General features: G+C 39.5%; 1 protein-coding gene across 1 annotated transcript; it reads right to left on the bottom strand.

Moving 5' to 3' along the window:
• Positions 1 to 950: 950 nt before the first annotated feature.
• On the bottom strand, positions 951 to 10,386 carry NDUFA12 (NADH:ubiquinone oxidoreductase subunit A12). The gene is made up of 3 exons (XM_031057550.1): positions 10,286 to 10,386; positions 9,226 to 9,313; positions 951 to 1,469 (listed from the first exon to the last, which is right to left on the bottom strand). The coding sequence occupies exons 2-3, from the start codon at positions 9,279 to 9,281 to the stop codon at positions 1,289 to 1,291; spliced, it is 237 nt and encodes a 78-aa protein (XP_030913410.1). The 5' UTR covers positions 9,282 to 9,313; positions 10,286 to 10,386; the 3' UTR covers positions 951 to 1,288.
• Positions 10,387 to 13,346: the final 2,960 nt, after the last annotated feature.

A 13,346-nucleotide genomic window follows, 5' to 3' on the forward strand; every position in this document is an offset into this window, starting at 1 on the left:
CACTGCAGCTCATGAAGAGGAGCTAGGCTGAAGCAGGGGCAGGAACAGCAGAGCCCACAACAGCTGTTACAGACTGACCATCACTCCCTGAGCAGGAGGCAGAGGAGTCAGGAGTGAAGGTGTGAAGTAGTGGGAAGGGAGGCTGGTGTTTTACAGTTTTTGACTTTGTTTCTTACTATGCAGTTTTAATTGGCAATAAATTAAAGTCTCTTTTGCTCTCAATGGTAACTGGCAAGCACTCTTCCCATCTTTCTCAACCCATGAAGTTTCTCTTTTCTTCCCCAACCAGCTGAGATGCTGGGGTGAATGAGAGGCTGGGTGGGCACACCTCCCATCAGTTATCCACAGAGTAGAGCATCAGGTACAGGAAGCCTTGTGGAGAGGGCAAACTTGGCTAAAACACATAAGCAGACTGTAATAAAAGTCAACCATTAGCAAGATACAAAAAAAAGCCACAGCCCCAACCAACTCTCTTTCAAACATGAACTTGCCAGCTTCATATTTTTGAGACTGTGTTCTGGCACATTTTACTTCTCAACCTCCTAAAAAGGTGTGCGACATTGAACTTCCAAAGACCTTTAAAAATCTTGACACAAGAGAGCAAACAGTCCATCTCAAACCCTTATGAGAACATCTTGTAATGCACCTGCACAGCAAAAGAGATTTTTGTGACAGAGGACCCTCTTCTTATGGCTGAGTTCCCTTATGGGTGAGATGTCATTTGATTCATGTAGTCTGACAAATTTGATATTAAGTTTCATCCCATACTGGAACATAGCAATGTGTTTTCATACTCATGCATATACTTAGGAACACTTTATGAATGAAAACTATAATCCTGACTGGTCAAGCTATTCTAACTTGTCTTATGAAAATTTAAAGAGATGGCTTCCCAAAATAGTACGTGAAGAGTACATTATCTGCCACGCAGAGACAGTAAAAGGATGATGTTAAAGATGAGAAATCTGTATTTCAAATGTGCATTTGTATTCTGCTGAATGAAACAAGTATGAGTAACTATCACAGGAATGATTACCATGCTAAAAAGAGATAGCTGCTTATGTGAAGACAGGACACTGACAATATGAGAAAGAGCACAATATCTTGATGAGATTAAGACTTGTTATGTATTCTGTCCTATTTCCAAAATTTTCTCACTTGTTTCCCTGCCCCCAATTCAATAAACTAAAGTACAATTCCTATAGGAGGTTTTTATTCCGAAGAAAACCAGTGAAAATACAATTTACACTGAAAGCCCAAGCTGAGACAAGTCATGCTGTTGCTGTTGCTACTTGCTGGCTGGTTTAGGTGGGATCCACTCGTGTATCTTCTTGCGAGTAGTAGAGTAAGGCACGTACTGCTCAGGAGTGCCACTCACATTGAATTTATGGTTCTCCCAGATAAATTTACGAGCGACTGGTGGATGAGTAGTTGGAGGGTCATCCGTCATTGAGTGCAGCCAGCGATGCCTTAAGAGGAAAAAGACATTATTATTATTAAGGAACATCACAGGATGTCTACCAAGCCTATCTCCTGACTCCCAAGGGTCCTCCTCTGAAGAGACACTAAGTATTTATTCTGAGAAGGGAAAAAAATAGAGTTAATCCAGTGTGACTTTGAATGAGACAACAGGATATTGATTTTAATTAGTTTCACAAGCATAACTGATAAGTAACAGTTCTGCCTCCCAGCAACTGAAAGCACACCTAAGTTCAAATTTCCTGTTCCTTTGTACAGTCAGTATTTGGGCAGAGTTTGTTGTCACTCGTTTGTGCAGCCTTCACCAGGCAGCCAGGTTAAGGCAGGCAGTACAAATGACAAAACCACGACGTTTGGTTTTGTTGCCTGGGCTTTTTCTTTGTTAGGTTATGGCGATTTGTTTTGTTTTCAATTACCAGAAGCCTACGCTGCACAACAATTTCCATGCTATTTTCAAAGCATACATGAGGCTGCCACTTGGGATACACATTAACGACGTAAATACACCTAAAACAAGCACATAAATATTTACTGCCTGCACAACACAATGATTAATACCAATCAAATAGGGTAATTACCAAGTGATTCCAGTGATTAGCCTTTACCTATGAACTAAATGTCAGTCTTTCTCTGTGCAAGCAACAGTAATGATCAAGCAAAGCATTTTCCGTAACAATTTACTGAAATACTGCAGCATGGACCAACTGAATTGATTCCATCCCTTTTCTATTTCAGTGCCTGAAGCAACTTTCAAATATGAATTACATTTTAATTATCTGTCAGTTTACATGTACTTCATACTGCGTGTAGTTATGACAAAAGTAAGGTTATGACATTTTTGCAAGCTTATGTATTTTTTTACTGAGGTAGAATTAAGGAGATTTCTGCTAATCAGCTTTTGCAAAGACTTGACCTAAAAATATGAAGTCTTCTTTTCTAGTTCTACTAGAAAATCTAAAAATTCCATCTTCAGCCCTTAGCAACAAATCCAGCACACTTCATTTATACAGCAAAACAAAACCATGATAAAAGTGGTAAAAAATAAACTGACAGGTATATTCTAAATCCAAAGAGCTCTACAGAAGGTTGGTAATCTTTTCGAATTGCTTCTTGATATGTATTAAAAAAAAAAAAAGAAAAAAAAAAATCACAACTTTGGCTATAAATTTAGTACAAAAATTTCACTTTAAAAGAAGTGTCAGCCTAAAGTTATTTTTCTAGAAGTAAAATCCAAACAAAACCCCCAAACTAAAGCCACACATTGAAGGACTAAGAGCTGCTAGGAAACTGGCTTCAATATAAAATAAGATGGAACCATAAGATCGTCTAAAACTAAGAAGAAAAAAACTGTATTCAGAGGCAAAGAACAACTTCCTGTGGGAAAAATGATCCACTTTGGAGTTTGGAAGTTACACACGTGTATAATGCTTTTCCTCTCTCTGCTCTCCTTTGTAAATCTGGTCTCATTCAAAGTGTACACTTTGCACTGCTTTTACTAAAAAAAAAGATAAATGGCTAACAATTTCTGTCTGGAAAAAGGTGGGCCCATAGCCCACTAATCACAATGTGGTCTGATGATACAGGATTAAATCTTGCTCAATTTTAACCCTGGTGTTTTTAAGCAGCCTCTGAAATGCTCTGGCCACATCACACAAAGCTCTCACCTTGGGTGAACTCTCTTGCCTGATTCTCACCTGTCAGAATAATTCTGTGCTGCTGTGCTTCACATCACCTCAGGTATCACAAGTCTTGTGATGGCCTGCATCAAGGTTGGCAGAAACACTGCAAAAAAGCTAACTTGACAGAGGAGGGATTCTGTGCTCACGCCCAACAAGCTCTCCATAACATAGAAACAGAGTTTGTGGCATGAGAGGGCAAAAGAACAGTCCATTCTGCTTATCCTGACTCAAGGACTGCATTTCAAAATGCTTTGTGGGATCACTCCAGAGGAGCCCCAGCTTTTCAAAACTGCTTACTGTAACATATGCTGGCTTTGGCCAGGGAAGACTTAATTTTCTTTTTTAAAATAAAAATTAAGGCTCTTATTGCAATGTGCAAGGGATATGAATACAGTAAATCTAACTCTTATGTGACTGTGCTGCTTTGGGCTGAGGTAATTTTCCTTATGGTGGCTGCTATGGGGCTGTGGTTTGGATTTGTGCTGAACACAGGGCTGATAACACAGAGATGTTTTTGTTACTGCTGAGCAGTGCTCACACAGAGCCAAGGCCTTTTCTGCTTTTTGTACTGCCATGCTGTCAGGGAGACTAGGGGTGTATGGGACACTGGGAGGAGACACAGCCAGGACAGGTGACCCCAAGGGCCCAAAGGAATATTCTGTACCACATGGCATCATGCTCAGGATATAAAGTAGGGGGAAGAAGGAGGTAGAAGGAGATGTTTGGACTGATGATATTTATCTTCCCAAGTCACCATTATACGTGATGGAGCCCTGCTCTCCTGGAGATGCCTGCCCATGGGAAGCAGTGAATGAATTCTTGTTTTGCTTTGCCTGTGTGCAATTTCTCCTTTCCCTGTTGAACTGTGCTTATCTCAACCTGTGAGTTTTCTAGTCTTTTCCCTTCTAATTCTCTCCCCAGTCTCACTGGAGGGGGAGTGAACAAGCAGCTGCCTGGGGTTAAACCATGACACAGACAACTCAGAGCACACACATGGTCACCTAGTGATGCTTCTGGTAACAGAGGACAAGGATCCTGCACACAAACCCCTATTTAGGCACTGTCATCGTGCCTCTCCATCCTCATGCTCCCCAAGAGCCATGCACGCCACCAGGATGGACAAAAACTTGTCAGACAGAATTCCATTACAAAGGCCCTGAAAGACAGGCTGGAGCAAGCACAGCACTAGAGCTGTATTAATGCTCAGCTAAAATCAGCTGTATTCCAAGCTTGTGTGATGTCTGCTACTTCTGTCATTACAAGTATGCTTGTCACACATTCATTCCTTGAAACATCAGAAAAGTTTCACAACAGCATTTAACAGAGTAGCTTCACCTGTAATTTAAACTATTGCTTTGCAGCTTCTAAAGACTAAACAAATAAAAGCTTTTACAATACAGCATTTTTGAGTAATTAGTATCTTTGGGTTTAAGATTTTCTGGAACATCAACATGAAACCAAGCTTATATTTAAATAGATCAGCAAAACCAATCCTTGAATCACATTTTCTCACTGGAAAGTAAAAATAAATTTGCTCACTGATAAGACATGCCAGTACAGTCACAGGTATTGAAAAACATGAAGAGATTTCAAAAGTTTGTTTAGACAATCAATCTACTATGCATTACACTTATATTTAGGAGTTTCAGGGCTTAACCTGGTCACAAAAGAGTCCCTTTAGAAGCACAACATGTGACTTACAAAAGCATTTTGGTTGGCAGAGTCTGTTCTCTCAAACAAAAGCTCCCACTTTCCACTTAAAATCTTGAAAACTTTATTTTGGGAAGACTTTCCCCTTGACACCTGCCTCAAAGAATCGTTTGAAGCTCTGAAATCTCAGACTCTACCCCCAGATGCTCAAGAAAAGCTTTTCATGCACTAGACTGAACAGCATGAATAAAGAGATATGACATCCTGCAGATGGCCAGATTTCTACACAAACTCTGCCTATAAATCCATCGTGGAAAAAAAAAAGATTCAAAAGCAATTAATGACTGAAAACCTACAAAGAAGCAGACAAATTGCACAGAGCACAGAAAAATCAGGAGGATGCAAGCAGCTCTGAAGAGGCTGGAGCAGCTTCCTGAATCAGTGAACAGTCACTAGGAAGCAGACTGAGGCCAGCAAAGCCTTTGCACTTTCTCTTGCATAAACGGATAAAAGACACCTGAAAGTATCTTCAGAAGCTCTCAAGACTATGTAGATTTTTTTCCCAAAGTTTTAACAAATATTCCAAAGCAAGTAGATTTCAAACTGAAGCTCCAAGGGACTGGAGCCAATTATGTGATGTACAAGCTGTCAAACAAGAACTGATGCTACACAAACTCAGCAGCCACTACCATATGTGCATCTGCAAGGTTCAGGCACAGCCTGTGCCAGCTCACCATGTTTGCCAACTTGTTAACATCCTCTTTTTGCCACACGTTAACCATGCCGCAATGAGACAAGAGAAATTAAGAGGTGGGTTCAGGTCATAGGGCAGAGAAGGAAAAAGGGATAACAAATGTGTTTACTTGTTTACCATGGGAGATAACTTTAATTTCTCATGCAAGTTACTACATCATAGCAATGAGATGGCATCCAATTTACCTGAAAACACCAAATTAGCATTTAATTGAGCTATAAACCCCCACAAATTTATTGTGAAGCTACTAGAAGGATGGACTTTTTCCAATCCCTTCTTTTTCTGTTCAATCTTTCTGTTTTGTTTTCCTTGAAGGCAAACTTGAAAAGCAGCATTTTTACAGGAGATTGCACATTTCCTTACATTTTCTACTGTGCTGGCACTTTAAGTGTGTGGTGCTACCTTTCTCCCTGTCAGACCAACTGAAGAGGATGCAGACTATTAAACTGAAGGTAAATTTGCAATACTTCACTATATGAAGTAAACACTCCTGGAGCTCCTCCCAAAGAGGTCAGATTTGCATCATATGTAAATAAACCTTAAAGGACAGACACTACAAATACACAGGACAGTCCTGGCAAAATGTAGTGTCCCCACAAAAGGAAAAACTATTCTCAAATTACAGCTCTTCTTTCCCCACTGGATCATACTGAAAGAACAATTTATTTTTAACTAGTATGTACACTTGCACCAGTTGTCAATTTGTTTGTTCAAAGTATTTGGCCAAAATGCAAACCAAAGTACATTACACCAGAAATACAATAAACAAATAGCTTAAACACAGGCCAAGGATTAGTGATGCTGCAATGGAGACATCCATGAAAACACTAAGCAGAGTCCCCACAGGCATTGCTATAAACGGATTTAAGTGCTATTGTTTATACATTCACAGAGCACACCCCAACAGTGCGCTCAAAAATGGAAGCACTGAGTTCCTGCAAACAACACTGAATAGTGAGAGACAAAAATAAGTATTTGGTTTCTCTCACTGTCTAAAAGTGAAAAATATTAATTTGTGTGGAGAAAAAAAAAAGTCAAAATATCTTGTAAAGCATTACAAGAAGATTAATATTCATCATTCCCAAGGCAAGTATTAAAGAAATTTTTAAAAAATCTAATTAACTTGTCTCCAACAAAGTAGATACCAACATCTGGATTTTAGAGCCAAAAAAAGAAAACCCAGAGTAAAAAAGAAGTGAAATAACAACTAAATCAGAATAAACCACAAGCCTACATATTCTAGTGTGGAAACATTTTTAAAAAGCAACAGTCTCGATTCCCTGGAGAGTAGACATATGTCAAAACAACACTCTGATTTCCTTTAGACTGTACCATTTCAGTCGATCCATTGTCAGAACACATTACATCAACTATTTCAGAACACTGAAAATACTCAGTAGCTCCTAAAATGGTATTACAAGATGTTATTTCAAATAAGGTGGTTTTCTTGCTGCTTTTCCTTTTTCTCTAATATCTGACAGAAGGTAAAGTGTAGCATTTTCTTCCAGTTGTTTCCAGAACTTTGCAACATACCAAAATGCTTTTTTTGAATGAGCTTCACTTGATTGTACTTGAACAATCATTCACATTCTACAACCCTGAAGGCACAGAACTTACTGCAAGAAGAGGACACAACAGCATACCCACAGAACTGAGCTGAGCTCAGCTAAATTAACTGAATTCCAGAGTAAAAACATCAGTGTTTAGAAGAAGCATTCAGATCACACCCACCTCTAACAGCAGTACTTTAAATACTTCCCAGCTGAGCCAAGGATGACAAACATGTATCATACTATTATACTATGGATTAATTACTTTCTTTGTTAGTGTAAGTAATTTCACACAATTTCATTTATTTCCAACAGATTTCTAGGTCCAAAATAACCACTCATTACCTGTCACACAACTCTAGTGTTACACTGACAGCAGCTTGTACAAAATATTGTCAGTCTTAATTCAGAAGTCTATGCCATGTTAAAAATTTAAGGCAGTATAGCACCAGATAATAATTTTTAAAAAGTCTTAAAAGACAGCATTTATTCCCAATGAAAATATTTCTATTTTTAAAGATGTCTGTATGGAAATATACATCAGTGATTTAGATGTGTCACAAAACTAGGATTCCTACATAAGAATGAACATATGTTATCACGGGACATACAAATTTATCAGCAAGAAACACCATGCCCCTCCTTATCACCCCTGCCCCAAAAAAAACCCAAATCCACAAACCTGACTGGTACTGCACAACAAGGTTTCCTGACAAAAATACCTTGGAATACAAGACTGTTCACCCTTTTGTGCCTCATTACACTTACCAGTCTTGAAAATAATGAAATCTTTACTGCTTCTTTTAAAGGAAATTTTTCCACATTGATAGGAAAACAAGTTTTTCTACCTCATTGATTTCTGTGAAGTAAACAAGCTACTTAACCCTTGAAACATCACTTTGATTCTCAGGAAGAAACCCTTTACTGAGGTCTATAAAGAGGCAACAAATATCCCATAAACACAAGCAAAGAAAAACAAAATAAAACCCAAAACCTCTGTGAAACAAAACCTGTGCCTCAAAATAAAGAAAATCTTAAAACCCAGCACAGTCTAACAGTGGACAACAACCAGAACCAAACAACAGTTATGGAGAGAGCAAGGCACGAACATCCTGGTGTTGGAGATTCTAATGTCACTTCCAAAAACAATGGCATTCAGTTCTTACCAAATAAGACAGAAAAAAGCATTAACCACATTAAACATAATATAAGGCTGGGAGAGCTTGAAACAAAATTGACCAGCTAGAGAGTCTACCCACACACTCCTCAAATGTTCCAGTGAGAGCCACAGTTTAGGAGATTTTATGATCAATCCCAGCCTTGGCACAGAACATTTGTCACAGGAGTAATAAAAATCAGTGTTTGCTCAGTCTACCCAAACACTTCTCCCTTGATGTCACCTTCTGCTCTTTGTGGCTGAAGTGCTATTCCTGTTCCTTAAGAATTACACAGAGATTGTTTTTACTAGTATGCACGGTTACTTTACGTGGTGTGAGTTTTCTAGAAAAACAAAAAAAGGGTCAACAGCTGTGGCCAGAGACCTTCTGGAACTCAAGGCTGTACAGAATTATTACTGAAGTGCATGAACAGAAAACAAAACCTCTATAAAAATTATAGTCAAGTAGCAGTCAACATATGGAGCATCCTGGCAGTTTAATGTTTACTACCACATCAGTGTATATAAATTGAAACAATTATGCTGTTAGTGGCTGTGGGTTAAGGAATGTTGTTCCACCGTTGCCATACGTTCCTTAGATTCTTGCTTATGATGGAAATAACAAATATTTTACTTCTGGTGGCCCAAGGTTTTGCCAAACCATTAACAGGGAATCACAAGTAATAAAGAAAATTAGGAGACTGTTTTGACCTGCTCAATCTGGCTGGCCAAATTCTTTTCTCAGTCCAAAAAGCAGTGAGTGCCTCTGCCAGGACAGCGAGCAATAAACATGAATGCAGTTCAATACTAGAAGTGATGAGTCTGAAATCTTCTGGTCATAGCAAGACAGCTATGACCATAAAAACTTTTTTTTCCACCTTCGGCTTTGTAATATATGAAAATATAAAGCAATTATAGAGTTGGTATCTGTTCACATTATTAAGCTAAACAGTTTACCATTCAGGGGGCACCATGCTTCCATCAACTTCCCAGAAGGTATTTTTGCCATTCATTTCCTCAGTATATACAACCCATCTGTGCCGACCTTAAGTAAACAAACAGAAATATCACATTAGCGCGAAAGAATAAATTATTTGCTTATAAAGGAGAGAATTCAGGAAAAGCAAGGAAAAACATGTTGAGTGATAATATCTACCATAATGGGCACTTATTTTTAAACCAGCACAGCTTTTATTTTTCCAAGTCTTCTGTATTTCCACTGTTACTGTAGTTTAGATGACCGAATCTAACTCTCACAAGGCAGGAAATATTGGCTATTGTATAAATAATGGGAAATAAGAACTTATCAAATTTTCAGACAGAGAAACAGGTTTGGGTTTTTTTCCCTCTGTTACAAGAAGTCTTTTTCAAAAGGACATTGCCACTGATAACCTAAGACTAAACTAAATTTCAGCTACACAAAACTACCAAGCAATGTCAACCAGCAAGTGTTTTCCCTGGTTACACTCCAAGTTAACCTACAGTCAGCAGTTAGCTTGGCCTGCCAGTGTGTCATTGCTTATGTGTCACCTGAGTTGCTTTAGGTGCTGCCTTTTTAAGTACTCTAGAAGCTTGATTTAAAATCCCTTTACTTAAGGTAATAGTAAGTTTAAGCCAACCTGTGGTCTTTGCCCTGAAGTGATCATGTAAGTAAGTAAAGCTGTGAAGCAATTTTAAAGGTAGTTTTCCTTCTTTCCCCACCTGTTAAACTACCAGCCTTTAGGTCAAGGACCAAATTCAACTCTCAATCACATTATCGTGTAGCTTTACCTACACAGAGACCATATGACTGGCTTATATTTATCCCATATTCATTATTTCAGATAGACTGTGTTTGCAAATGAGGGATACAACAGAGAAACAGAAGCTGTCAAAGCATTTCTGTAAGTGTAAGACTCACACAAGACACGTGCAGGGAAGTCAGGCAGGCAGCAAGTTGCATTTCACTAGCAGAAAGCACACAAGCTATGTGGGAGCTGCACAGCTGGCTGGGAGGTGTTCACATTAGCACACGTACCAAAGAAGTTTCTTTTGTCTTCATAGTATTTGTTTCCGTATTTGTCAATTCCTATCAGATTACCAGTCTTCAAATCATTGACCCTGTGAATTATCAAAACAACAGTTTCAGTTGGTGTCCTCTCAGAATGAAATTGTTACAGAGGTTACTTCACGGTTAGTAAAAATCTGTACACATGTATGCAAAGATATTAAAAAAAAAACCCAACCATTCAAGCTTATGGAGTGCAAAACAGTCACCAATTCCTGCACCTAACATGCACCCCACTGACAGGAAAACAAAAGCCATGCAAAAAGGCTTTTGGGGACTCTCACTTATTTAACAGCTCATTATACTAGAAGATAAAGTAACTCTACAAGGTAACCATTAAACACCCACAAATCCCTAAATACTGTGGGAGTCCCAGAGGCACCCCTTAATCCACTTAGTAAGAAATGTTACCATCCTTCTCAACCATTAGCAGCTGCTACTTCAGCCTGAATTGCCATTGCAAGTGCTCAGCACTGAAGCAGCACAAGAGATCTCACATGTCTGTAGGGGCAGTAACCTCCAAGAGAGGAATAGTAATAGTATTTTAGGCCACTGCAGCTGCTTCCCAAGGAAATACATGCTAAACCCTAAATTCTAATTGTTACTGTCTTGCTTTTGTATAATTGTGAAAGATCCATGCATTCACCCTGCAACTCTGTGAGATTTTCACCGACCCAGATAAGGTATATATGAGTTTCAATTCTTTACAGAGAATGAATTTTAACATTATTGTAGAAATCAATCATTAAACTGAGCCTATGATTTATGTTCTAGTAATAAAACCTTAAAATTAATCAAAGTGCTCTTCTCCCTCTATATTTGCTTTCCTTTTTACTGACATTAATTCCAGGCAGCATCAGATAGGGAAAAGTTTCCTCTCAAAGGTTTTAGTTTTTTGTAGTATTATGCATACTCTCAAATCCCAAGTGAGAGGAGGAATGTGCTCAGATGAAGTTTTTTTGTTGTCTTTTCTCCCAGGGTGCATGAAATTGGCAATCGTTGCAGCAAGTACTCCTTTTAAACCTCTGTGGTGGCAGGCACAGAAATTCTCTGACACGTTCACCTGAAACATTCAAAGATCTCTGGCTCAACTATACAAGCCTGAGTTCCCAGCTTCAGAAAAGAAGAGCCATTCCGCTGCTGCTCTCCCTTCCTTACAAGTGTTCTCATGCCCTTGTCCTGACTTCATGCCCTGAATACCAATATCAGACACTAAGAGGGATTTATGGCTTCCTGAGAATATTTTCCAACCAATTTCACTGAATTTTAAGTAAGGAGAACATTTCCAGCCACAAACGCTTTTAGTAATTTGACTTCATAGCATTTAAATCTTCTGCAGCTGCTTCAGTGGAAAACATATAAAGAAAAGCAGGGAAATTCAGAGAAAGAGCCTCCTGACTTGGGTGAACAATTTTTTTCCAGTTACCAGTGATTACTTCTTAAAATCAACTGCTGCAAGAAAGGACACCTTGATAACTCTCTCTTTAAACACCAAACCTATTCCTTGAGCTGGGATGGATGATTTAATGGCTTGAAAGGTGAGCAGGAGGCAGCAGCTGTCTGTGGTTGGTGTGGTTATGAGGATCAGCTGTGCCTCCCCACCTGGCACACCTAACTTCAGTCTTCTGGAGGAAAAAAAGCATGGCACTGCCTCCAGTCTTGCCTGCCCTCTTCTGCTGTGTGGTAGAAAGGTGTGAACACAGCCTGCACTCTCAGACTCACAAAAGATCTCTGAGGAGACATTTATTCAGCTGTGCTTAGGAAGAGACACTCTGATGACACCTAACACTCAAACTCTTCCACACTTTCATTTCCCCAGCTCCATTTCTTCTTGAGAACTGTCAGAGTAATGGCTACAGCCTGAGAAGGAAAACAAAGTGAAGGAAACAAGCTGGGGGAGGGAGGGGGTACGTGTGTGACAGAAAACAGCAATTATTATAGCAGTAAAGCACTAGCCAGGGAAACCATGTATTGTCTTACTGCTCAACAGCAACTAAAGCCATTATATGAAAATACTGATGAGGCCTGATCAGCACCTGTGCAAAACTTTATGTTTAACTCTTCAAAACTGATCAATTTAAGCCACAAGAAGTAACAGAAAAAGGGCCATTATGATGCATATGGGCAGGGGGAAGCCCTCAGGAAGGCTCAGAAAGCTTGGCTTGTTTGTTCTAAGATAAGAAGGCCCTTAATACATAGCAGGAAATTTTATATTTGCAAATCACCCCTATCCCATATTCCTGACTTCCCAATATTGATTTAAAAATGCATTTTAGCATGTGGTCAAGCCTAAAACATTTACTGGATACGTCCTAATACTTTTCCAGGACTAACTATAAAGATAACACAGGTTATTGACACTGCTGAATTTGGATCACATACATTTAGACTTCCACCCTCCATTTCATCAAGGATCTGAATGAAAAAAGAGTACCTTTGTAAACCTGACACTCCCATTTGGGAGCAGCTCCAAGCATCCTGTATCACAGTTGAAAATACTTGTCACAAGAAAGAGAGGAGATGTGAGTGAGGGAAAAAAAACCAGGAGAAACTTTAATGCGGACAAGTGCAAGGTTCTGTAGTTGGGGAATAAAATACTCAGACATGAATGGAAACAAAGGCTGCAACTTATTTTGCACTAAATGCCGCTGGGGCTGGCGGGCATCCAAAGCTGAGCATAGGTCAGCGGTGACAATCCACTCCCAAAAAGCAGATGTGATCTGCAGTTTGAAGCGAATTATAAGAAACAGAGCCACTAAGGCAGATGAAGTAATTCTCTTGCTTTAGACCACGGGATTTCAGCAGATGCACGGCTTTCAGATTTGTACTGTTCACGAAAGCCACAGCCAGCCTGAGGTGACCCAGAGCAAAGAGCACGACGGTGTACACAGAAGCACTGAGCGCAGCTACCGCAGAGACTCGGCTGTGCCAACAGGACTACGGACTGGGGCTGGACACCAGGACAGCCGGCCCGGGCAGCTCAGCATCCAGGAACCCTGCGAGGTGCCTCAAGAAGAGAAAACAGCCGCGG

The sequence above is a fragment of the Geospiza fortis genome, unplaced genomic scaffold, assembly GCF_000277835.1.
Source record: "Geospiza fortis unplaced genomic scaffold, GeoFor_1.0 scaffold186, whole genome shotgun sequence".
Taxonomy (NCBI): Eukaryota; Metazoa; Chordata; class Aves; order Passeriformes; family Thraupidae; genus Geospiza; species Geospiza fortis.